The 27,313-nt window shown below is 46.0% G+C and overlaps 2 protein-coding genes across 13 annotated transcripts in view; one reads left to right on the top strand and one right to left on the bottom strand.

Annotated features, from left to right (window-relative positions):
* Ncf2 (neutrophil cytosolic factor 2) overlaps positions 1-15,703 on the top strand; it is a 30,370-nt gene extending 14,667 nt beyond the window's left edge. Inside the window, 11 exon segments of the mRNA NM_001395185.1 lie at positions 1,823-1,930; positions 4,121-4,180; positions 5,429-5,472; positions 7,865-8,006; positions 8,186-8,254; positions 9,132-9,207; positions 10,959-10,984; positions 11,432-11,583; positions 11,735-11,846; positions 13,097-13,274; positions 15,537-15,703. Of these exon segments, the coding sequence (NP_001382114.1) occupies positions 1,823-1,930; positions 4,121-4,180; positions 5,429-5,472; positions 7,865-8,006; positions 8,186-8,254; positions 9,132-9,207; positions 10,959-10,984; positions 11,432-11,583; positions 11,735-11,846; positions 13,097-13,274; positions 15,537-15,649 (1,080 nt within the window). The 3' untranslated portion in view covers positions 15,650-15,703.
* Positions 15,704-15,708: 5 nt separating this feature from the next.
* The window catches only part of Smg7 (SMG7 nonsense mediated mRNA decay factor), a 64,370-nt gene continuing 52,765 nt past the window's right edge, over positions 15,709-27,313 (bottom strand). For 4 of the 12 annotated variants that reach the window (XM_087581235.1, XM_087581233.1, XM_087581234.1 and 1 more), the window contains exons 15-22: positions 25,383-25,527; positions 24,592-24,974; positions 23,874-24,245; positions 21,375-21,455; positions 20,878-21,040; positions 20,155-20,325; positions 19,889-20,034; positions 16,990-19,370 (exon numbers count right to left, since the gene is read on the bottom strand). In XM_087581235.1, coding sequence (XP_087437361.1) covers positions 19,257-19,370; positions 19,889-20,034; positions 20,155-20,325; positions 20,878-21,040; positions 21,375-21,455; positions 23,874-24,245; positions 24,592-24,974; positions 25,383-25,527 — 1,575 coding nt within the window. In that variant the 3' untranslated portion in view covers positions 16,990-19,256. 12 annotated transcript variants of the gene reach the window in all.

Raw genomic sequence — 27,313 nt, forward strand, 5'->3', positions numbered from 1 at the left:
GTTCCCAGGAGAGCACGTCACAGCCCTTGATTGGCTCTTGAGCCATCCTTGTAATGGTGTCCTCTATACTGGGACAGAAATCCAAGATACCACACAGAGTGGAAAAGAGTCAGTGCTCTAGAAAAAGAGAGCGTTGGGTAAATAATATCAACAACATAAGGTGAAGGTAAAGCCAACTGCTTCCAGTGGGCAACCAAGAGCATTGAATATAGTCTGTATTGGGTTGTTTTTTTTGGGGGGGGGAGTTGTGTCTCCTGGACACTCTTGTCTGATGTTCAAGGGGAAGTATCCCACACCTGGCATTGATATTCTGGGATGAGCATCCTCCTCCATGTAGGGCAGCTCCAACCTGACCCCATTGTTTAAGACAGCACACACGCTGATCACCGGGCGTGGAGAAATCAAGTTGCTACTGACCAAGAGGCTTCCTCCATGCTGGCTAGCTCTGATAGTACTAGAAGATTCTGTGCAGGTTGCTGGGAGAAAAGTCTTACTCAGTCGTGAGCCTTGTGAACTGAAGGGATGACCAGTGTTGTCAGATATGTCCGGGGGTGCAATAGTGGCATGAATGTCCCAGGGTAACCAACTGCTTCATGATTGAATTTAAGGCCCGCTACCTAGGAGGAAACACATGCCTGTACCGCAAAACTGACCACAGACCCATTGTTGGGGAGCTCACAGACTCCAAAGTGAACCTACTACTATCACTTGTCTAAAAGGGCAGAGTATCGCACTACGCTCTAAACTTGTATCTCTACATCTATTTACTGCAGCTCTGTCCTCATTGGACGAGTTTCTCTAGGCAAGCAGAACAGTGGATGGTGGTTAACATAGACACCCACGATTTGTCCAAGTGCAGAGAGTCAGTGCTGAGTAGCGCTTACTCGCAAACGGGATGTCTGTGTCACAACCTATCGCCAAGGCTCGGGGCCATCACAAATGAGGGGAACAGAAAACCTGTAGGAGCCGGAGGTCATGGAGAACCAGAATAAAATAGTATCTTTTAGGTATGACAGGACCACTGCACTTAACTCACAGCATCCGTGGTTGCCTGTAGAGGATCAAGCCAGTCAGCCTTCTAGCATGGAGCAGAAAGGGGTTCATGAGCCCCATCCCTAACTGAAGAGCTATGGACAGATGGTGGCTTCTAGGGGAAGGAGAGCCAGTCTTTTTTAAGGGGTGCGGCTCCTGACAGGTTGGCCATACTCCGGTGGATAACCACATACAGAAGAATATACATGACACAAACTAGAGTTAAGGGGCTATTTTTTTTTTTAAAAGAGGCTGGATATGGTGAGCGGCACACACCTTCAGTCTCAGCACTCGGAGGCAGTGACAGACAGATCGCTAAGTCAGCCAAGACCTTGTTTCAAACAGATAACAGAGAACACGGTGTTGTGGAGCTGAAGGAGGTGAGGGTGGATCTGGCAGGAGTTAACAGGAGGAGTTAGCCAAATACGATCAAAATGCATTGAAATTCTTAAAGAATTAATAATAAACAAACCCAGCTGCACCCGCCTAGCCCTCTTAAACAACAAGCTGCTCTGGTTTGAAAGAGCTCTTCTCTCGAGATGTTTTCCTAAGGGTCCACTTGATGAGGAAAGCAGGAAGGGTTTTATCACTCCCATTCTCAGACAAGGAGATACAGTCCTGAGAGAGACGAAGATGTCTTAGTCAACCAATCACATATGCCACAATGGCTGAACCACCGAGGTTGTCCAGACACATTCTATGATGATGCTCACACGAGCTCACCGAACGGCTATTGCTCTGAATGGATCCAATACTGCTGAGTGACATGGGACTGATCATTCTATTACAGAAGCAGAAGCTGTTCGAGCCGGTGGTGATCCCTGTGGGTAGGCTGTTCCGTCCAAATGAGAGGCAGGTGGCTCAGCTGGCCAAGAAGGACTATCTGGGCAAGGCTACGGTAGGTGGGCTGTTCATCTTTCTACTTCTCCTGTGCCCTGGATTGCCTGGGGCCTGGCGGAAGGGCTTCAAGAAGACACGCCCCCTCTCCCCACCCTGTGGCATTCAGGGATGGCAGTGAGGATCTTGCTGACCATAAGGAACGAACACTTCCGGTTTGTTCTCTCTAGGACCTTCCAGTTTCTTCCATCATCCCGAACCTCACCAACTCCTGAGGTTTCTCCTGGGATGCTGAGTCTTGGGGCAGAGGCAAAGGAAAAGACATAGTGTGGGCTCACTGAGAGGCGGAGAGTGTTATGGGAGAGGGCCAGCAGGAGATGATGCCCTTGGCTCAATGCTTTTGCAATTTACTGCTCAGAATTCTGAGGAATCTCTCCCATTTTCACGGCCCTGTGACCAGAATCCCTCTTTAGCTGCATTTCTTCTGAACACAGGTCTTGAATTCTTTCGGACATGACTGGAAGTGAGGCAGTAGTACCTTATCCAAGCCGCATTTGACTTGGACAGTTAGGAAATGCAGGTCGCCCAATATCTGGGTAGCTGGACCTGGTAGAGTCACAGAGACTAAGAGAGAAACCCACCAAAGAGCCGTCAGCACACGCATGGATATATGTAGTGCGACATGCTCATGTGGTGGATTACTCACCCACAAGAAGGATAAAGCACCAATGCATGCTACAACACGGATGGAGATGTATGTCGTCTAGAATAGCTCAGTTGTTAAAGTGATGGCTGTATAAACATGAGGACTGGATTCCAGATCCCTAGAACCTGCTTAATTGCCAGGTAGCCATGGTGATTCCAGAGTCAGAAGCTGGAGACAGGATCCTCAATCAAGCAAGACCACCCATAGTAGTTAGCTCCGAGTTTGACTGAGAGACCCTGCTTCACTGAATTAGGTGGAAGAGCAACTGAGGATGGCCCTTAGGTTAACTCGCACCTCTACTTGCATGTTCAGACGCAAACCAAAGTGCCCCCCAGATGTAACACACACACACACACACACACACACACACACACACACACACAATACAGACACATACAATACAGACACATCGACACATACATACACACATAAACATACACACAATACAGACACACACAATACAGACACATCGACACATACACACACACAATACAGACACACAATACAGACACATCGACACATACACACACACACACAATACAGACACACACAATACAGACACATCGACACATACACACACACAATACAGACACACACAATACAGACACATCGACACATACACACACACACACAATACAGACACACACAATACAGACACATCGACACATACACACACACTACAGACACACACAATACAGACACATCGACACACAAACACACACACAATACAGACACATATACACATACACACACACAAACACACACACACAATACAGACACACACACATACAATACAGACAGACACATCGATACACACACAAACACACACACACAATACAGACACACACACATACAATACAGACACACACAATGCAGACACATATACACACAATACAGATACACACAATACAGACACATAGACACACACACAAACACACACACACAATACAGACACACACAATATAATACAAACACACACAATACAGACACAATACAGATACATACACACATAAAGAGACACACATACACACAGAGACACAAACACACACACAATACACATAGACACACATACAGAGACACACACACACAATACAGATACATACACACAAACACATGCCATGAAAAATGAGGAGACAGACACATGCTGTACAATTCTATTTATATAAAGTCTTTACAACCATGTGTAGCCAGGCTAGGAGAGGAGACTGTAATCTTCTTAGTAGCACCCACATTTTCTTTTGTGGCGTGATTAAAATGTTTTGGCACCAGATAGCATTTACCATTGCAAAGCATTGTGGGTGAATGAAATACCAGAGTTGTTCACTTAAAATGACTAATTTAATGATTTGATGTTACATGAATACCGGCGCAGTTTTTTTTTTCTTTAGCTAAAAGAGGGGGTGAGAGCTCTAATTCAGAAGAGGTGTCCTACCTCCCATCTCCCTCTGGATCCTCCACAAGTGACAATGGCTCTGTGGTTTGAGGAAGGAGGAGTGGGCAAACGGAGCTGCCAGCAACGTGCTCACTGTCTCTTGTCTGTTCCAGGTTGTAGCCTCTGTGGTTCACCAAGACAATTTTTCTGGCTTCGCCCCTCTGCAGCCACAGGTGAGGCTCTCTGGGAAATAGCCCTCGGTCAGAGGAGCTGGGCTGACAGATGGTCACAAGGGTTCCTTCAGCCATCAGCACAGCTGAGCGTCTGGGCCTTACTCTCAGTCCGTTTCCATGGCTGGTCAGGAGTCCACCCTGTCAGCTCTGTCTCCTGTCCTCTGGCTCTTCCCGATCCCAATCTAATCTTTATGAGGCCTCAGAGATCCTTTGATCGCCTCATGAGACCTTGAGCGTCCCCTGCACTCAGGAAGTTTTGTAATAAAGCCTCTCCGTAGGTTCAGGAGTGTAGGTTGCAGGGGAACAGAATCCCAGGGCTTAGAGCCCGGAGGCGTTGACTCTCTTGGCTCTGTCCATTTGCTCCTGTACAAGAGATTCCTTTGGGAGCACAAGGCAGGGTGCCAGCCCATGCTGGGCTCAGAGAGATGCTCCCAGATGGCACGTGGCAGTCGGTTCAGACGCACAGACAGAGCTTGTAACGGGAAGACAGGGAAGCCGATGAAGGAATCAGGCTTGGTTCATAGCAGGGTGACTTAGGAAGAGGGATCCTCACTAGCAAAGGCAAGGAAGGGCCTTGGACCTGCTCACCTTCCCGCCCTCTGCATCTGCACTCTCTAGGGTAGCACTGATCCTCACCCCCAAAATGGGACAAGATGATTGCTGTCTGAACATAATGTGACCTGTGCTTGGTCCGTAGGGACAGGATGAGCAGAGAGGCAGCAAGAGGGCCAGCCTCTAGATTCCTTGTCTCCTTTTGGCATGGTAAAGTTGGAGAAAGGCTGGCTGCGGTCCCTCGAGTTTCAGTCCAGCCAGAGGACAAGGGAGGAAAGTTCCAGATGACGGACTCTATGACATTCAGTCCAAAACAGGGATACACATTAAAGGGAGGCTCTTGCCTGGCCAGTGGATGCTGAGTTAAATACCCAGAAATGTCACATATTGTGGGAAACATTAGTTGTAGACCAGAGTTTTTGGAAAATACTGGGAAAGGGTCGGGTTGAGGTTTGAGGTCAACAAAACCTTCTCCAGACACCAGCTCTGGGTCATACAGCTGCTGCCCTGGGGAAGCCCACACCCAGGTGGGAGGCAGGTTTTTGGTTTCCTGAATTGTGCTTTTTCCCAGAAATGAAGTCTTTGTTTTTGGATCTGGAGCGATGTTCCAAGTCACCATTAACAGTCTGTTCTCCCCCTCTCCCTCACTTTCTCTGGTCATCCTCCCCTTCTTCCTTTTTCCTGAATGTTCCACAGTCAGCAGAGCCTCCGCCCAGACCCAAAACCCCAGAGATCTTCAGGTAAGTTAGACTTAGGTCTGCGTGCAGAATGCCCACACCCTTCGTCTGACTTGACGGCAGTGCGGGTGTGAAGATGGTAGCCTCTCCTGTTTCTTTCTTTTCTTTTTTTTTTTTTTTTTTTTTCGGAGCTGGGGACCGAACCCAGGGCCTTGCGCTTCCTAGGTAAGCGCTCTACCACTGAGCTAAATCCCCAGCCCCGCCTCTCCTGTTTCTAAGGTTAGAACCAAATGATTGGTTGGATTGGGAGTCTCATGCTGGGGTGACCACTGGGGGCCTAGCTGCAAGCAACCTGGTGTCCCAGTGGGCGTGACCACACTAGAATGGGAAGTAATTACCCTGAATGAAGCCCAGGTCAGAGGTCAGTTTGTACTGACTACAGGCCCCTCAGAAGCTCTCTAGATTCTAGAAGCTATCACAGAGTCTCCTTCTGGTATGGGTGGTGTCACTCTCTGTTGAAACACATTTTTTGAAGAAGGGGAAAGACCCAAGAAAAGGAAGTCACTCAGTAAACTGAGTAGCTGAGTGGCCTAAGCTCAGCTAAAAAGTCCTTCTAAGGAACAAAGCAAGCCTTCTTCCCCTTCCAATAAAGGGGGTCAGGAAAAGTGTGTGTGTGTGTGTGTGTGTGTGTGTGTGTGTGTGTTTGCGTGTGCGCGCGCGCCCCGCCTGCCCCAAAGTGAAGGGCTTAAAGGAGCTCATTCTCAAGTTTTCTTGGCTGAAGAGGTTCCATTCCTCACACCGACAGACTCCCAGTTGAAAACAAGGGCCGGGCTGAGCAGAAGACACATCCCATGCGTGGGCAGTTTCCAAGGCAGCCTCCCTCTACATTGAGGCGGCTCGAATGATGATCTCCATGTGTGGAGGAGTAACCGGGTCCTTGAGGGGTCAATGAATGGGGAAAACGTGGGCTAACATAAAGCAAGGATGCTGTGATCTCTCCACTATGCCCTTCATTGCCTGGCTCTCCTTCCCCTTCCCACGAGGCTGTCCGAGGTGGTCTCTGCCTTGGCGTTCACTGACTTCCGCTTTTGTTACTCCCCTGCCCACCATACTTCCTGTCTACGGCAGGCAAGACCTGGGAACTAACTCCCTCCTTGGGGGGTGGGGGTGGATCAAGGCCAGCCTCAGCTACATGGGGGTTTAGAGGCCAGTTAGAGCTAAATGATCCCTCTCCCTGTCTGAAAAACAAGCAAAGAAACGACTACCAGAAGATTTAAATTGCTTTCCATTCTGAGCGCCATGAGACAATCCCACCTGCCTGGGATTCAATCCTCTCAGTGAGGGATATATCCTCACTGTGTGCCACCTGCCGGCGAGCCACCCAGTAGCCATCTGTCCACACGGGATCATCTATCAGGCCAGGAGAGGACAAAAGGAAGGTTAAAGAAAGGGAGAGAGAGGGTGATGGGATACCTGTGACATGAACGCAGGAGGTGGATGGGGCAAGCGCCTGCGTGCGTGCGTGCGTGCGTGCGTGTGTGAAAGGTCACGGGGGAGGGAGTGGGGTTTCAGAGAAAGAGAGGGAGGAAAAATCAAATTTTATTTAAAAAAATGCCAGCATGAAATCTAATACTGTGCATGTTAAAGCGAAATGAATCAAAAACCAAGAACGTGGTCATGAGGGGCTCAGAGGGTAGAGGAGCTGGCTGTGCAGGCCTGGTGACCTGAGCTGGATCCACAAACTCACGTATAGGTGGAAGGAGAGAAACGACAGCACAAAATTGTCCCCTAACCTCTGCTCGTGCACTCTAGCACATAGGCGCTCCAGACACAATAAATAAAACTTTAAAAAAATAGAAATGAAGTGTGTTCAATAAAATAAAGCAAAAATAGTATCTTTTGGGAAGGATTGTCACAGTCATGTGCTTGGTCAAATACCCTTTCTGTTCATTAACAGCGGACCCAGAACGAAGGACTAGCACTGCCAGCCTGAGTTTGTTTATGTCAAAGCTATAAAGCTGTCTTTACACGTTCAAAAGTGAAAGTTGACTTAATAGGGGAATGAGCCAGGTACGGAGGCTCACATTTCTAATTCCCTCCTTTGAGAGGTCGAGGCAGGAGGATTGCCGAAAGCATGGATGGGGGATGGGTGGGGGGAGGGCAGGTGTGGTACACAGAGTGTTCTATTCATTAAGTGCTAAGGAGAGGCATTTATTCTGGATCTGCGGACACTCCCCAGGCTACCAGAGTCACAAGCACGTTGTGTGGTGTGTTCTGCTCTTAACACTCACATGCAGTTTCTTGGGGTCCTAGGCACACCCTGCACTGGTCTTGTGGGCAGTAAGAGGTGGAGTTAGAGTGAGCGCCAAGCTAAGTCTCTGGCTTCAAGTGCTACTCTAGTAAGGGGATGTGGGCCAAGCTGAATGACGGGCTCCGTCCTCTGTGTACCCATCAGGGCTCTGGAAGGCGAGGCACATCGTGTGTTGTTTGGCTTTGTGCCGGAGACGCCGGAAGAACTACAGGTCATGCCCGGGAACATCGTCTTTGTCTTGAAGAAGGGCAGTGATAACTGGGCCACCGTCATGTTCAACGGACAGGTATTTGGGGTGTCAGGGGAGGTGCTCAGGGCATAGGGACAGTGCCTGCTGCATTATTTGCAGAACTCCCAAGGGTCATCGTCTGCATGCTGTCCCTCCCTCGGCTGCAGGCTGTTCTGTGTTTTGGGTACTAATGAGTCTTTGTTTTCCCTTCTGGATTCTGCGATGTGGTGCTGCAGAAGGGGCTTGTCCCTTGCAACTACCTGGAGCCCGTTGAGCTTCGAATTCACCCTCAGTCGCAGCCTCAGGTACTGCTGTGCCAAGGCCTGGCCGGCTTCTCTTACCCTTCATACACCTCTCAGTAGAGGGAAGAGTGTGACAGGGTGTCACAGAAGACAGACTTACTAGCTCTGGGCTAGCTCTGGGTAGCAGATACCCAGAGCCCAGCCTGTGCTGAGTGGAGGCAACTGTTACTCTACTGGGCTGGCCACCTCTGAGTTGTCCTGGTCTGGGAGACTTGGGCAGCAGAGCCTAATGGTTAGGGCTAGGGATTCCCAGGCACCTTTCTTCACCAGGGAGAACAGGCACCATGTTCATACCACGTTCGGTTGGTATAATGCCATTGAAAGGGAAAATAAGGGTTGGGGATATACGTCCATTGGTAAGGCATTGATGTAGGTAGCATGCCTGAAGCCCTGGGCTCAATTGTTAGCACTGAACAAACCGGACATGATGTCATATGCTCCTAACACGTGACGGGATGTGGAGGCAGGAGGACCAGAAGTTTGTCATCCTTAGCTACATGGCACTCTGAGGACAGCCTGTAGTTGCTCTTCACACTGAATCAGCGTGTGCTGAGTCTCCCTGCTGAGTCATAAAACTGAGGTGATTTGAAGTTCCAAATGCCCTGCCTGGAACTTCCCCTTTCTCAGTACACTCTGCAGCTGAGACAGAAGCCTGTCGTGTCACCCGACTTTGGTGGGCTTTCAACATGGCCGGAAAGGATGGCAAAGGCCTTTTTATATGGGTGTTAAGGTTCTTACTGCTGCTGAGAATTAGCCCCCTTTCCTTAGTCATCTCCCTGTGTCCTATCGGTTCACTTTTAGGAAGGCATTTGCATCCGGCTTCTAAGGAAGCCCTCTCACGATTCTGTCTGACCTTTTTGTTTCTTCTTGTCACCTCCAGGAAGATACCTCCCTGGAATCCGATATTCCACCACCTCCTAACTCTAGTCCCCCAGAAAGACTCCAGTTGTCACCAGGTTGGTAGCCCTGGGGAAGGAGCTCTCCCTCAGATGCTTTATGAAAGCAGACATCTGTTTTCAGAGCCATCTAGGAAAGCCCTGCGTGCGCCTTGCTTTACCCAGCATGCACCTTGCTATACCCAGCATGCACCTTGCTTTATGACTATACTTCCCAGAGTCTGGTCTTGGCTGCACCATCCATTATCCCACTGAAACATGGTGCCAGTGCCCTTACCTGTTTAGAAATGAGTGCAGGTAAAGGGGCAGTCAGCACCCATCATCAGAGCAGCCACCCGATGGTCCTTTGTTAACTACCTAAGGCAGGTGGAGGAGAGAGGCTGCAGCCAGTACATTTCCTCACCTCAGACCTTGCTCATGTCATGAGTTGCTCACGTCTGCAGAGCAGATCCCTGGGGCTTGAACAAAGGACCACTGGAAGGTGTGGATGGGAGATCTTTCCAGAAAGATTCCTCATAATCTGGGGTGGGAAAATGACTCTTTGTTCCTGGTGAGCTTAAGCAGATTGTCATGTAGGTGACAGCGGCATCCTGTGTACAACCACCTGATTATCAAAACTGCTTTGGTGGCCCTCCCCTGCATACATGGGGTACACTGAACAGTGTAACGCTTTTCACATTAATACAGCAGCAACAGGCCAGCCAGGTGGCTCCACAGACAGAGGCTCATGCTGCGCCTTCCTTGTGGCTTGAGTGCAATCACCAGAACCTACATAAGGCAGGGACTGGGGGGATTGGGGATTTAGCTCAGTGGTAGAGCGCTTGCCTAGCAGCTAAAGGCCCTGGGTTCAGTCCCCAGCTCCAAAAAAAAAAAAAAAAAAAAAAAAGAAAAGGAAAAAAAAAAGGCAGGGATTGGGGAATCAACACCACACAGAAGTTGTCCTCTGGCCTCTATGCACGTCAGGGCATGCGCCCTTGCATCACGTGTGCACAATTAGACAACTAATTTTAAATGGAAGCAATTATCAGTTACTTACATTTTACTTCATGTACTTGCTTTGTTCTCTACCCCCACTCCTCCGAGAGCCACTTACACGTTAGAGATCAATGATCAAGCCTACCTGGGTATAAGTCCCCTGTGAACAAGCATGGCTTCTGCCTAAGGAGTGCAGTTCTCATCCAGAACGTCTACCATTAATAGATATCTCCCATTCCACATGTAAGTGCCTCGGTGGCCCCCGTCCAATGTCCCTCATAGTATTTTTCTCCTTACCCTTCCTGTCAGGAGGTTCCTGGAGAGGTTGGAGTACCAGGCTCCCAGGCCTTTGATTGATGTTAGCAAAAGTTCCCAGGTGATTCAATAGTCAGCTGCCCAGAGGCTCTTACATCATCAGTAGTAAACAGCCTCAGACGTCTCTTACACACGCACTGCTGTCTCCTATACATGCACTGCTAACATATTGTGCATTTTAGACCACAAACATACACAAAGCAACAAGGCCATGAAACGGTAATCATTCTGGTGCTTCTGCCTGGGGCCTGGGATCACAGCCTGTCTGTCTTCTGTCTGTCTTGGATCCTCCTGGCTTAACTGGCCTTTGGGCCAGGTCCCGGTTTCCTACCTGCAGCTCCCTGGAAGCAGGCACTGTCTCTGTGCTCTCTATGCTTCTCCAGTTCCACTCCAGACCTGCAGGGTAGGAAGGTGGGCATTGTGGGTGGCAGGAAGGTGGGCATTGTGGGTGGCAGGAAGGTGGGCATTGTGGGTGGCAGGTGCCACAGTGAATGTCATTTACCACCTCCTTTCCCATTTAGGTCACAAGCAAAAAGAAGAGCCTAAGGTAAGTCCAAGTGAAGAAGATGGGTGAGCGTGGCTTGTCTAATGTGAATATCTCTTAGATTACGAAGCATCACTGAGAGGGGTTGAACCAGTTGCCACCTGACACCCCATCTACGGGCCAGGGACCCCAAAACACATGCCATCCTAGCCTCTGGCTGAGCACTTAGCTGAGTAGAAATTTTTGTGATGGACTGGAGCCCTTTGAAGGCCTCTCAGGGAATCAGTAACCAGCTGTTTATTAATATACAGTTGTTTATTATTTTTACTTATTAAATTTATTAACGATTAACTTATTATTTATTATTAAAACTAGCTGTTTGTTTATTAAACACCCCATGGCCCTGGAGCACTCCCGGTGCCTATACACAAAGTGGTAGAAGGCTGTGGTGGTCCAGGATGGTGCCAACAGCTCGGCCCACTAAGGTGTCATCCCTTCCTCCTCCACCAGGAAGTGAAGCGCAGCGTGCCCATGCCTTACATGCTCAAGGTGCATTACAAATACACAGTGGTCATGGAGACTCAGCTTGGCCTCCCCTACAGCCAGCTTCGGAACATGGTGTCTAAGAAGCTGGAGCTCTTGCCAGAACACACTAAACTGAGGTAAACCCCATGAAGCTGGCAGCTGGGGGTGCAGCAGGCATGAAGGACGGGGTGGGGTGGGGTGGGTCTTATTTGATGTAGAGGACTGGCTACGGGATGTTTTCTGTGTTGATGCTTTTTGCCTTGGACCTTACCTATCACCCCCTACCAGCTACCAGCGTCGGGACAGCCCGGAGCTGCTGCTCCTGTCAGAAGAAAGCATGAAGGATGCCTGGGCCCAAGTGAAAAACTACTGCCTGACCCTCTGGTGTGAGCACACAGTGGTGAGTGGAGGGAGCCAGGCACCTAGGGCCATTTCCACTCCTGTATGCCACATGTTGGCTCAGTGATGGGGTCACTGTGCCTTACAGGCTCATCCAGTTATAGCAGGGAGAGGGCATCGGAGGAGTGGGGCCCAGAAGTGCACAGCAAGCCTCAAGCTGCCTCCACTAGATTGACTGGGCCATCATTTGCAACAAGGACAGGACTGAAGCTACAGCTAAGCTAAGGTCATAGATGCTTTTCACCTTAGGCTCCTAGGAGGCAAATTTGGGGATGATAGGAAGCAGTGAGCACTTATTTTACAGCAGAGTGTCAGCCTCTACCTGAGAGTTAGTATCATGGTCAGGCCCTGAGCCAAATGCATTCTGGGAGGGAATTTTTATTTCCTAAGGAGAAATAACGTACAGGAGCACTGGGCGGCACCAAGCATGCACACGGTACAGACATGCATGCAAACAAAACACACAAATCAGAACACAAAACCAAACTAGGTCAAGCCACATCGATCCAGTGGGGCTATTTCCACCTCACTGGACCACCTTAAGACATACAGCTAGGCATGGCATCACACACTGGTAATCTCAGATCTTAGAGGCTACAGCAAGAATATGACTTCCAGGTAACCCTGAGCTACCCAAGACACTGTCTGAAAATATTTTTAAAAGTCATTATTCTAAAGCTTGGAGTTTCAGAACTATCTAAAGCTAGCTCCTGGGAAAGCTCTCAATAGCTTTGCAATGGATCCTTAGTGTTTGTGTTAGGGAAGGGAGTGAATTCAATGCTAAGCTTAGTTAGGACAACAGAATGACCAGCAGGAAAAGCCATTTGCTGCCTGGTCTGATGACTTGAGCCAGGAACCCACACAGTAGGAGAAATGTCTTGCCCAAGTTGTCCCTGATCTACACACACACACACACACACACACACACACACACACACACACACACACACACACACACACACAGTTGAATTTATACCATGGAGTGCCATTTACTTGTGGCTCAAATTGTTTTCCAATCTGACAAGAACAATGCCGACTCTCCCCTGGGACTGTCGTATGGTTTATTATGTAAGGCAACTTAGGGTCACATAGGCTTCTGCACACACTTCAGTTTCCCTTACCCAACTGTTCAGAGTCCCTAAGATGGGTTAGGCCTATAAGGAAGTACTGGGCATCAACTGCTTTTGTTAGTGCTTTGCAGTATTTGCTGGCCACGAATTAGCAAACTTGACAGGCCCCCTACCATTTCAGGGTGATCAAGGTTTTGTAGATGAACCCAAGGAAAAGGAAAACTCTGATGCCGATAACCGGACAACAGAGCCTCAGCCTAAGGAAGGGACCCAGGTGGTAGCGATCTTCAGTTATGATGCTACCCAGCCAGAAGACCTGGAGTTTGTGGAAGGAGATGTGATCTTGGTGCTATCACATGGTAAGTGCTACTCCAGAACCAGACTCAGGCATGGCTCTGCAGGACCAGAGTCAAGGGCAGGAAACATCCACTCTTAGCCAGTACTTTCAACTGACTTCCTAGCTTTTGGGAAGAGGAAGCAAAAGCAAATGTGTGGCCTTTTTTTTTTTTTTTTTTTTTGTCCATTATTTTACTAGGCACAAAATGATGACACACTGACTGTTCCAGGATGTAACCGGCTGGAATTATTCTGCCTCTGCTATAAACCAAGTACTTTCTAGAGAGAAGGGGAGGCCCATTCTGCTGTAGAGGCAGCCAATTGTCAGTGATATATCTGATTAATAAGAACCTAGAGATTTCATAGTGACATGGGCAGGAAGGGTAACAGTGGTGGTGCTAGCATCCATGTGAAAACCTGAGGTTTCATACCTCTAACTCCAGCGCTCTGGGAGCAGAGACAGGCGGCTTGGTGGGGCTTGCTGGACTTCAGCTCTAGAGAGAATCCATTTTTTTTTTTTTTTCGGAGCTGGGGACCGAACCCAGGGCCTTGCACTTGCTAGGCAAGTGCTCTACCACTGAGCTAAATTCCCAACCCCGAGAGAATCCATTTTAAAGGAACAATGGATAGAGTGGGACACTCAACTTTTTCTGACCCTTGTGTGTGCAGAGGCTCATGCAACACACACGTGCACACAAGCGCATGCATGCACACACAAAAGCAGTAACTGAAGAAGTCTTCAGCAATTCTCCAAGTTCATTGTGCCTAAGCATCCTTTGAAGGGCTCCATTTCTTGGCCCATCTTCCGGAGGCTGGGTCATTTGTACTTCTCAGCACTTCCCGGGGGTTACTTTAATTATTATCAGGAAGCACTGCTGTAATTCAGATGAGTCTTATTCCTCTATCTGTTCACGACTGCTGAGCACCAGTAATGCAAAGCAGTGCTCAGATAACTAGGACAGTAAATCCAACAGACCAAGTGAGAGCTTTGAAGCTTACCTGGAGAGTATATTAAGGAAGACAAGTGTTCTTTCAAAGGAGATTGGAAAATCAAGAACTGGGCTTAAGAACACAGCACCACTTTGTGTAACATTCTGTGTGTGTGTGGGGGGGGGTTGTGCTGTCAGGGGCAAAATAACGCTAACACACAAGAAAAACCTTTCATAGACACTGTATCCCATGACTCATGGAAGTCTTGAGTTTAAGCTGAGAAGTGGCTCCCTGTGGTGGAACTCTATTCAGGTAACAATGGGAGACAGAACTCAGCATACAAGGAGCTGGGAGTTTAACTGCTCTCAATGGTCACAGATGGCTCGTTTCATTTATAAAGTATTTCCTAAACTTTAATGTGTCTGACTTGCTGGGATTCTCTTCAGGTGGGCATTGGCTAAGACATAGTCTAAGATTCTGCATTTCTGACATGTTCTTAAAACCCAGGCGAACAAGATGCTTCCAACCCACACCCATCCATAAATAGGAAGAATGAAGGGTAGTGGTTTGCACTTAGGTCTCCAGAGAGAAGCTGGGGAGAACTAATGCTAGTCACACTCCCACACTATCGATTTTTGTATTTTTAAGACAGGGTCTCATTATATAGCCCTGGCTGACCTGGAACTCAAGAAATCTACCTGCTTCTGTTTTCCAAGTGCTGGGATTAGAGGTATACCACTGTGCCCTGCCCAACTATAGAACTTCTGAGGGCAGGACCTAGGCAAGAAGGTTCTAATAGCCAAAGATAACTTCTGAATGGCTCTGTGATCTGCCTAGAGAATATAATGAACTTCTGTGGTCCAATTTGATGAGTGATTAAACTCTGTATATCTGTCCTTAGTAAAAGTGGAGACAATAGCTGTAACTGAGTTACTGTGAAGCCTGAGTGTGTAGTGTCTGTATTTTATTAAAAGCCTAAAATAAAGTGCTATTATCCTTATCTTTACCAATCTTTACTTAAACCTATCAGTAGCTCCAGTTTTTAGGGTGTTGATGAATCTTATTAGGGTATTCACCAACATGCCCTTTCAGTTATAAATGGATTCCAGCAAGGCTCAGATAAAATTACTTCTTATAAAAAACTCTGACCTGAGGATTCATGGTCAGCCTTACTTATGGTAATTCATCCTACTCCTCACTGTGTATTTATCTCATCTACAACAGGACCTGTTAGGAGGGTAAATGCGATCTTCACTTTAACCTAGGAAGGGATGAGTAACAGGGTCTGTGGACCACTCGTGACAGTACAATCTTTCCTGTGTTTAGTAATCAGTGTATATTTTGCTTTTTACCAGTGAATGAAGAATGGCTGGAAGGGGAGTGTAAAGGGAAAATTGGCATTTTCCCTAAAGCTTTTGTTGAAGGATGTGCAGCCAAGAATTTGGAAGGCACTCCCAGAGAAGTATAGGATGCTCTACAATCTATGAAGCTGAAGAAAAGGGTGGTTTTTTGTTTTGTTTTGTTTTGTTTTTTTTTTTTTTTTTGGGCAAGACTTACTCATCTCTGCTGTGTGCTATATAGAGAAACCACATTGGAAATCTAGACTAACTTATTAACATTTCTCTATTAAAACCGAATCTGCCACATGGTAATATGACAACTCAGAAGACTTCCTTACAGATGAAGGGGGAGACGAATTTTCTGAAAGGGAAAAATTTGTGTGTGTGTGTGTGTGTGTGTGTGTGTGTGTGTCGGCTACGTGAATCTATTAAAACTTCAGATTCCCAGGGCTGCACACCAATGGGTGTTACCTCTCTGCTATGAAAATAGGATACCCACTATTCAAGTGTTCAAGCCCAACAGCTATGTGGAAAAAACATTCTTCCTTTATTATAGCTTGGGTTCCAGAAGCTTAAAGCAAATTTACATGTAATCCTGAGGGCAAACACAGACGACTCATTAGAAAACAAGCTTAAGTTTCATTAAAGCAAGGCAGACTGAATCAGGTTCCCATGAAGTACACCACCCAGTTCAATGGAGAATGGAACTCTTAGAAAGGCAGCCCCCAAGGCCTTCTCAGATGGACATTTATTAGAGTTCAATAGTAAACACAGACCACTAACAGTTGGAGCCACAGGGAGCGAAGGCAGCTCTTTAGAGACATTCTGGGGCTTTACAAGTGTTATCTAAGACTGACTAACGCACATGACCAGACCCATGTCATTTTGGTGATCCTTCAGGTTAACCGGGGACAAGGATCCCTAAGCACTAGAGCTCAGGACCTTACTGCCCTGCCCCTCCTTGCAGCACATGTATGGTTTTGCTCTTCTCCAAGTGTGTAGAGGTGCAAGTGAAAAGTAGAGGGGATGTGATTCTTACATGGAATCAAATCTAGGTGAGAAGCAAGCCAGTGTGAGCCCTGGTCCTAAGCACTATTCAAGTTGCCTTTGGAAACTTCGGACAAACAGAAGAGAAACCACCCCAACTAAAACAGCCATCTCTGGTGGCTTCAATCAGAGTCAGTGAATTTTATAGGCCAAAGATCAACTATCTCTGAATTGCCTCCTGATGAGCTACAAATAGGAACTGTTCTAGCTTTTACAGAAGTCCATGACAGCCACTTTTAACTAGCATTTCTAGAACAAGTCACTGGATGCTAAGAAAAGCAGAATTCATCTCCAAGTCTACCTAGCTGTGACCATCTTTGCCTTTTCCTGAGGAGTGAGCAGTTGAAGTTCTAAGTTCACTATAAAGTTGTACTTTTACTTCTGTATCCTTCTGGTAGAATAAATACTCCACACACATATCTGGTTGGAGAGAACACGGTTTAATTAAAGGCAAAGCTGATTTCAGCAGCTGCAGATCTTGCACAGACAGACAGGGAAAAAAAAAAAAAACCAACCCCAAATCAAATCAAATCAAAACAAAACACCAAAGTTTATTACACAAAACCAGTTGATGAAGATTCTCCTCCCCTCCGTCATTACCCACAGTGAGGATGGCAAGGCGAGGAGCCCTGCTGAGTCATAGACATTCCAAACACCGAGTTCTCATGCAGACTGGGGCTATAGATGGGAAGTGGGCACTACTGGGAGGGGCTGGTCTAAGGTGCAAGGACCAGTGACATTTCCAACATTGGAATGCTGCAGCGTCTGAATGCAGAGCCTACATCACAAACTGGGTGAAGGTGTAGCAGGGAAGGGACAGGAAGAGGACAAGGATGACACAGGGAGGGACTGGAGCAGCACAGACGGTTTCTTGCCATTGAGTGAAGGGTTTCACTTTCAGACTTTTCAAAAACAAAACAAAACAAAAAACCAACCCCCCCCCAAAAAAAACAAAACAAAAAACCCAACAAAACAAAAACCCCAATACCACGTCAAACTAAAAGAGCACTAGAGAAGCCTGGGGCCTTGAGTGCTCCTTCTGAAGAGCAGTGAGCGACACCTCACCCCGTCTCAGTGCTGCCCTGACCCAGGGGCACCCTGGGCTCCTGGATGTGCCTTGCTCTACAGCGGTCTTTCAGCTATGCTCCACACTAATTCCCACACGTAGCCCACGCCCTCCGGGAGAGTAGACAGCCATGTGTGGGGACACACACATGCATACACACACTCGAGAACACACACACACACACACCTCCCAGAAAATAATCCCTACCCTAGCACAGCAATTGGACATTTTAGATTGTTTCCATAATTTCCCATTAAAATATTACTTTTCCAGGAAATGACTAACAGAAATGCTGTCCGTCCTTCTGTTCCTACACAGAACATCTTCAGTCCTCTTTCCTAATAAATATCAAATAGAGTTTATTCCTTCTCTTGCCCTCTCCAAAGTGGCGTCTGTTGTGTTTTCTTCTGTGCACAGTGTGCATCTGTCCCCATAGCCTTCAACTTCATCCTTGAGGTGAAGGTCAGGAGCCTGTAACTAGGCAGAGCCTGTAACCAGGCAGAGCCCGGCTCCTCTGCAGCGATGCTCGCACTTCTGCTTCCTTCCTCTTCAGACCGGCTTTTGGGCCCCAAGTGCTGGCCCCATGCTGCTGTTTGTTTCTTGGTGAGATGTTGTACAAGGTAGGGAAAAAACAATGACTACGGTACAGCATATGGCTAAAGGGGTGGAGACTGGTGCAAGAGGCTGGGAAGCAGGATGGGGATACAAAAACCAACTCAACGAAAAGAACCACACTGAAAGCATCCACCTATTAAAATGGGTTCCAGGCCATGAATGGACTAGCCTGCCTTCTGAGACTGCTTGCTACGCTACTGCAAAGTGTAGGAATCAACAACATTAATCTGAAATCGTACAGCAGCCATCTGCTGGTCTAGCACAGCAGCACCACCCACACTGCATCCTCGATTGGGGCTCGAGCACCTACAGAGTGAAGGGCATTTCCTGCTGGAGTTTCCAGGCTGGAGGAAGGCCTCTACCAGAACCTTCCAAGAGGCCTTGTCCTCTCCCTTATGGAACACTCCCACTGGCTTAAGAGGTCAGTTCCCTGTCCTGTCACTACTGACCTCTCACAGGAGCAGCAAACGGGACTGTCTTTGCTCCACACTGACTAGAAATACACCTGTGTATGGAAGAATTCAGTGTGATATTTTGCTACTGAGAGTAATAATAAAAGATGTTTAAGAATAATTTCAACTACATTCTCAGTCAGCAAAGCACTCATAATGGATTCCTATTTTATTCCCCAAAGAGGAAAAAAGGACTGAGAAGTTCCTATTGGCTTCTCCCATCTGCCTTCCCTTCTCAGCTTCCACTTCCCACGTGTTGGGGACATGCGCGGTGGAGAAGGTGAGAGGCGTGCTATCAGTAACCGAGTGGGACAAACAGCAGCTCCTCTCTCCCTCCGGAAAGCCCCGGGGGAACGAGAGTTCCTGATGGTTTTTTCTTTTGTTGCACTGCGAACATTTCGTGCACACTCAGCGGGCTGGTGGAACACTTACACCCTCTCGACAGCAAGAAACAGACAAGAGGGCTGCCACCTGCAGGGACTGTGTGGGCCAGTCCTGCAAACCCAACATGCCATGGTTTATGGAGCCTTCATTCCCTGGGTCGCTACTGTGGCCTCAGTGTGGAGGGTTCATGGCACCTTGTCCCCGCTGCTGTTTCTGCTTCTGCTGCATTAACAACTGCTCGAGAGCGGAGGGTCCAGGATGCATCATGGAACTGGACCAGATAGACTGAAAGACAGCCCACAAACTTGTCAGCAGAGGGCAAATGCTTGGCTGTTTGACAGGGATTTGTTTTAAATCTCAGCCACCCATAAAGACAAATGTGTCTTTTAAATCTATCCTAAATGCCAATCAACTCAGCTCTAAGAAAAAGTCATGAACCTCTCCAGGCAAGTTAGTTCTTACCTAAGATAATTTTAACACTGTGAACAGTGAAATTAGTTTTCTTTAACCCCAAGCCAGGGTCATTCCTCCTACTCCCACCACGCTGGGATGACATGCCCCAACATGTCCCTGCTGGTAAGTTTTTACTAAGTCATATGGCACGACAGAGTAAGTTTAAGATTTTAGGCAAACAAAACATTTAAAATTACATACTCTTAACTAGTCAAATAAGGCTAACCTCAAAAATATCAGAATTTAACATTAGGATGAAACCAAATGCTCTAGCAGTTTGGACGCCCTGATAACCACCCGTGGAGGAACGCAGAGACTCTGCTGAGCAGGAGCCCGTGGCATCCACTCACCTTTAGGCTTTCCATGAGGACAGCGGAGGAATCCTCCATGGAGGGGCCGTGGCCTGTCCAGGTGCCACTTGGAGTGCTAGCCTGATGCCAACTGTTCTCAGATGATGACGTTGCTGAGAGGTAATCAACGCCGAAACCACCCATGGCTAAGAGATTACAACAGGTAAGAATACGGAATGTTCTCTAAGTGGCAAATATCAAACTTCAGGCAAAATCAGAGCAAGTCATTCCACTTTGCCTGGTAGATAAAGAGAAGTGGATCTCACCTGGTTTATCAGTTTTCCACCTATCTGCAGGCCGCCTATCCCTGTTATCTGGAGTCCCAATGGGTCCAAAATTAGAGAATGGAGCAGAATTATGGTTATGTGTTGGAGGAGAACTGGGCAGGCTGCTTGGGTTGGAGGAATGAGGAGACTGGCTGGCTGGTGTTGAATGATCTGTGGAATAACAGCAATGCAAGAACATAAATAGGTGTATAACACACAAAAACAAGAACTAACATTTTTTTCAGACGTGGTAGTCAAAGTTTGATTGAATGAACACATTATAATAAGGCTTTGGAGGAAAGGACAAAAAGGTCATGAAGCAGTCTGTCTGACTGTTGTGGCTGACTATATCTTGGATTCTAAGAATTATTATAAATTAAGACTTTATAAAACTGAAATAAAATGGGACTGGAGTGATAACTTTGCAGTTAAGAGTATTGGGCACTCAGGACCTGGGATTGATTCCCAGCACCCAGATGGCAACTCAAAACCACCTCTAACTCCAATTTCAGGGGATCCAACACCCTCTTTCTGGCCTCTAGGGGACTGCACATGTGGCACAAGGCCACACACATAAAATAAAAAGTCTCCAAAATATTTTTAAAAAGAGAAACAATATGTAAAAAAAAAAAAAAAACCTTCTTGTTATAGAGTCTGACTAATGCTTGTCAGTATGGATGTGTAGGAAAGGAAGCGTCATAATCTAAGGATTAGCGCTGATACCTGAACTGGCAGGAAGTGATGGAGACCAAGGGGTCCCTTCGAAGAGGGAGTACAGTGATGTTTCCTGGGAGGAGGCAACCGAGGGGCTCAGCTCTGCCTTGGAGCTGGCTGTCAGGTTCTTCCCATACACTTCATTGAACACACTGCTGTTTGGATATCTTTCCTGAAAGATTAAGTCAATAACCCAGAAAAAGAGATTTAAGAAAGTCATGCTCATGGATGCTCAGCAGACCTCAAGTTCTTAGTAAGACACATCAAAGGACTTTAACTTCTCCACTCTCGTCTCCTTGTCTTTATTTCACTCTGTATTTTGCTCTATGTAAACTGTCTTATCTGAGGTCAAAAAGAATCATTTATTTGTCCAAACAACCAAACTCTAAGAAATTGAGTATTGATAAGAAAGTTAAAAGGCTCCAACTCATAATATACAGTCTACCCAATCAGAGACAAATCAGTCTACAAGACGAACATAAAATGAAATTCTTAACACTGCTTACCTGATTGACAGAGAACCCAGTGAGGGACAGGAAAGAAGATGAATGTGACATGAGCTCGGAAGGCTTCTCCAGTAAGGATTTCTTTAGTCCCAGGTAGAGGAAGGAAAAAAAAAAAAAAGGTGATTTCTTCTTTTTTGAAGTTAAAGACCGATACTTAAGCATGTGTCTATGTGTTCCATGGTAGAGGACTTAGGAAAGCTAATGATAAGTTCACTCTGTCAATACCATGTGCCAGTTGTCACAGGTGAACCAGAACCTTCTTTTTCTGGGTTCTGGGTTTATCTGGTCCAGTGCAGAGATGCTAGCAGGAACCAGGGGTGTTTTTTTTATTTGGATCTGACCCTTAGGAATTCCCTTAAAAGATGAGTTATCCTGGCAGGTTTTATTCTCTACTAAAATCTTAAAGCATTCTAAAGCAGCTTCATTTGCGATATACTAAGCTGAGTTTCTATTTAATGGCCCTAAGAAAGTTACTGGGGGTGGGGGCAGAGGAGAGAAGGCTGGATCTAACGCTTGCTGTTAACAGATAGCAGTTTAATAATCTGCTGAACACAGCTCCATGTAGACATTTCTATGAATGTTACAGTGTCAGCTATGTTAAGTACAAGAAAGGCTGTTTTTTTTTTAAACTTTTTTTTTTAAAGCAAGCAAAAAACCAAACTTTTGAAAAGGTCTCATTTGTTCTACTAAATTGTTCCATCCAAATGGGCAGGCATCAGGAGAGTTAGTACAGAAGGACACAAAGGCACCACCTGCACTCCATACGAACGAAGCCACGGCAGCTGGGCTGTTCCAGCTCCTACGCTCCCACGCCCAGGGAAGCCTTGCCGGTCAGCCTGCCCAGGCAAGCTCAAGTACCAGGGATGGCAGTTATTGCCTCTGACTCCATGATTAATGGACCACTGCCCAATATTTATAGGAAAATAAAGCTAGAAAAACTAAAAAATCTTTTTAAGTTGTTTTAAGATGTGTGTGTGTCTATGTGTGTGGGAGCTTCATTGCGTCTATACAGCAAACCCTCAATGGGAATGATGTAAACACTACGAGCATAAAGGGATGACATTCTGCAGCCTGAGTTCTAGAAGACTGTTTTCAAACAGGTTAACAGTAACCAATTCTTTCATTTTATTCTATATTATCCTGATTATTTACATTCATAGCCAACTATGAATGTCTTCTAACCTTTTTTCTAGACAGTTTTTCCATTTCTACCCATTTTGTTTTAAAATTCCAACTCTGAATTTAGACTAGGGCTCTTTTATGGTTCAGTAAACCGAACAATTCAATTAATCAATGCTAAAACTTAGAATGCCATTTCCTTTAATATTTTCATAATTGAGAATTAAAAAAAATCTTTAAATCCTTAAATAATGCATTATACAATATCTGATATTGAAGTCCAGGTGTACATACTGCCTGAAAAGGAAGTTAATTTTCCAGCATCGCATAGAGTATTGGTAGACCAGTACAAGACATTTTCTGACTGACACATATCTAGGCTATGACTCAATATTTGAGGAACTAGAGCCAGTACCAACTGGCTTGAGCTCTACTACATTATTAGATTAATTTTAGGCGATACAGAAATATACTTTATATTCCTATACAGAGAAATCCCCAGAAAGAAGAGCTCACCTATACAAGTATTATAAAAAAACATCAGAAAAGAAGCTGTGGTTAGAGCAAGAAGCAGAATTATGTCAAATACATACAAAGAGGCTTCGTCCAGGAAGAGAGGCGAGAGGACCCAGCAGAGCTGGGTAAAGATCAGGAGGGTTAGAAAAGATCAGCTCTTCCTCTTCCTCCAAGGCAGCCAGACTCTTTAACAGGTCCGGAGGAAGCAGAGGGGAGCTCTTGGGGTCCTAGTGACAGAAAGGATCACTGTGAGATGCAATTAGGGACAAAAGCACATAAGAATAGTAGCGTGATTGATTAGTCAGATAACATGACTAAAGGCAAGGATAGAGACACAATTGTGATGTAGCACACAGAGGAAAAGGCCGAAACATGTGAAAGGTGGCGTGGCCAACAGTGAGGGAAGACCAAGATCCAGAAGAGTAAGACTGTGCAGGACACAAACGTTAATGAGTAGTAGTAATTAACACAGACAGCAGCGCTTACAATGTTATGCACCTGTTTCTCTTGAGTAACGAGCAAGAAGATAACTGACTTTTGTTTCACTTAATTTGTTTAAATACCCACAAGACCTATTTTTAAATTTAGATGACTCAACCCAACTAAGAAGCTCTTTCTTTCTCAGAATTCTCTATCATGATGCTGTTAGATGTTCAGCTATTGAACCCTTCAGTCCTCCTCCAAACTAAGCATATGATTTTGAAGAGGCCAAGTCCTACACCATGAGTAGTCTTTAGAGTGTTTACTTCTCATAAATACGTATCCATTTTTATGTATCAACTTAAAGGTTGTGTGAATCTGAGATGGTCTGAAGTGCAACCTCAGACAGATCTCCACAGAACCTGGGGACGGGGAAGGACATACCTCAAACGGCATCCTGGGCACAGGATCCTGCTCTGGACGGAAGACTCCGGGTGACCGTTTGCTCCTGCGGTCCATATTTGGTTGCTGAGCCATTACTGCTCTGTTATCAGCCATGCTGTAGGAAGAATCCCAGTAGAACTCTGGGACCTTGACTTCTGAGGGATTATGGTTATATGGCTCCATGGGGAAAGGCTTCATTTTTTTCTCTAGAGGCTGTTGCTGTATTACAGGAGGCTGCAATGACGGCTCAAACAGTTTTATAGGGTCTTGGGTCTGAAGGTAGTAGGGCTGTTTCACAGGCATAATTTTCCCTAGTGGGCTTTGAACCTGAGGGGGATTCCACAGCTGTTTGGAGGCATCTGCCTGTTGATACTAAAAAAGAGGTGCCTATCAACAAGACGAAGATAACTACAATCGCTCTGATAGTTAAACGTAGCTTCTTTACTTCTTCAGAAATTCTGAAACAACGACTTTGAACTCCCACGTTTTCTCAACTCAATTATTTAAGAAGTTTGATGAATGTATACAAGACAGGATGTGTTCCCCCTTCTGGTTCACGTGCCGTAAGAATATGACATGTAAGACTGGTATCATACAAATAAGGCAAACATTGAACCTTCCTAACAACACGAACAGCAGTATTTACTGAACGGTCAAACAGGGACCTGTCTCCGCCCTTCTTGCCACTCTAGCTGACAGAACACATGAGCTTGCCTACCTGCTGGAATCCAGAGTGGTGAGGCGGGCTTTTCCCCAAGGCTGGTATGACTTTTGTAGGGGACTGCTGTTGCTGAGCTAGAGCTTGAACCTGCAACTGGCTTGTAGACTGTGCTGTTGGCTGAGCTGGTAAAGATGTAAGGGGTGGCTGGGAAGGTGGCTGTGATTGTTGAGGTCCCTGGTTCATTGGCCCTGGTCCGGAGGGCCGTTGCTGGCTGTAAGGAATGTGGGACTGTTTCCCAGCTTGCACCTGGTTTCCTGCTGGAGAGTGAGCTGTAGACTGAAGAAAGGTTCCTGGGACAGAAACACCAGCTGGGAAGGTGTATCCTGAGCCCATAGAAAATGCCACAGGAGGGGGGATAACATATGTTGGGGGCGGGAACCCTTCAAAACAGAAAAACACAGCTTTAGTCCAAAAGAAACTTGACAAAAGAAAGGTGTGAAATTTGAGAAGAGGATGTTTCTTATATATTATAAAAAGCAACAACCAACCATGCAGGTCTTTAACATGACATTAAGAAATACAGACTATTGGTTTCTTTTGCTCTTAACATTAAAGTAATCACTATTCTAAAGATACTCTCATGTTTTAATGACAGCATGGAGGAATCTTCATAGTAACTGACCAGCACTAATGTACTGACTGACTATATAGAAACTACTCAGTCCCTTAACCATTAGGGAAGCTGAACTTCTTTCCCCTTAGTAACATTGCCCTAAGAATACAAAGTATCCAGTGAGTGAACAGAAAGCCCCACACTAAAGGAATTAGGCAGAAGAATGTGTATTTACCTGGTCGGCTGGGAAGAGGAGGGAAGGCTCCAGGGTGATGGATGGGGATGAACTGAGAATTATTTGTTTGACTTGGAGTTTGAGTGACAGGAGTTTTCCTGGCTTCGGACACTGGGGTCTTTCTTAGTTCTGTCTGGGATTTTACCTACAATCAACAGAACCAAAACTAATCATAAAACCTGGTATTAAAAACCCATGCATTAGAAAGAAGCACCCACCCTAGAAAATATTTAAACCTTACTATGTCCATCTAAGTTAACATAAGAAAATCAAAATAAATTACTAGTAATAGAAACAAGGGCTTTCATTTACTAATACACTTATTTTGCTTTCTTATAATCACAGAAAAATAAGGAAAAGGAAGGTAGAAATTATTTGTTTAAGTGAGATATCTCATATCAAGAGGCTGAAAGACTTGCCCCCGATCTTCACCTAGGGCTTGTCATGCTGAATTCTGATTTAATGAAAACTATTATCTCACAGGTGACATACTATGGCTCTCAGTTTAATTTTAACTAGGAAGCACTTCTTAAGTCTCTTTAGACAAATACGAGAATACTTCCAGCAGCAACAAACAGGCCCAAAGTTCTAAATATCAAGTTAACAAAGAGGTGCTGCAGGCAGTCCTCAAGGTTGAGCAAAAAAGGCAAGAAAAATAGTTGCAGACAAAGAGCATGATCACGCCTGCAAACTGTTGTTGTCTTATATTGTAGAGACAAGGTTCTGCTATGCATCCCAGGAGGGCCTCAAATGTGTAACAATCCTCCTGCCTGTCTTCAAAGTGCTAAGGCCACGGGAACGTACAGCCATACCTGTACACCAGATTTACTGTTGTTATCTACTGGTAGGTTTGAGGAGGACTGAGGACAGAAAAGGAGATTTTTATTATCAGGGTGGGTCTTACTGGAAGGCCATTACAGAGGACAGACTGAAGATGCTGGACTTAGTCTTCAAACACAAGTCTAGATAATTTGGTAGATTTTGTCTTTTTTGTTTTGTTTTTTTCCTTTCCTTGATATCCTCTCTCTTCAGGCCATTTCCTATATATATGTGTGCAGTTTAGAGGATGGCTCTCGGTCAGTAAGTAAATGCCTGCAAACATGGCAAGGAGAGTTCAATCTCCAAACCCACAGAAAAATGCTAGATGAGAACTTACAATCCCAGTGCTGGGGAGGAGTCAGGAAGAAGCTCAATTGCTAGCTTGTCCAGCTTAACTGTTGAGCTCTAAGCCAATGAGAATCCCTGTCTCAAAGGAAGCAGAAGCCTTCCTGAGGATGACACTAAGGCTGTTCTCACCTTCATATATGTACAAGTGTACCAGCAAAACACAGGAATCAGAAAAGAGGGGACCCACACTTTGCTGCCACCCCCACCCCATTCTATCAAGCAAGTAAACTGAAGGTATTCTTGCTGATAAGCAGCCTTCTGCAATATGAGGTCCGCAAGGCAAACATCTGTATTTGCCAAAATGAGCTAACAAATCACACAGCTTCTTGCTTAGTCATCAAAACAATGATACTAATAATAAAAGTCAAGATCCTTTTGTACTATATGAAATTAACAGTATCCCTTTGGAAAGGTATAAAAAGGGTTGCAAATAGCTGGGAAACTTTTTTCTCAAACAAGGTTGAGTTCTTGTTTTACCACTTTTTTGACTAAGGATACTACTTTAACCACCACTGGCTCAAACAGGTATAATGTAGAGATGCTTCATTTTTCTCCAAAAAAGTTAAGGTTTACTTTGTACAATGAACCTTGCTTTTGATAGGGTCACTATGTAGCCCTGGCTAGCCTGGAACTTACTATGTAGACCAGGCTAGTCTCTTACTTCAAAGACCCACATGCCTTTGCCTCTTGAGTGCTGGTTTTAACGATATATATTTATCACCACACCCAGCCTGCACTACCTCTCTGGGGGGTCAGGGGGTGGA

This window comes from Rattus norvegicus, chromosome 13, assembly GCF_021556685.1.
Source record: "Rattus norvegicus strain SHRSP/BbbUtx chromosome 13, alternate assembly SHRSP_T2T, whole genome shotgun sequence".
Classification (NCBI taxonomy): Eukaryota; Metazoa; Chordata; class Mammalia; order Rodentia; family Muridae; genus Rattus; species Rattus norvegicus.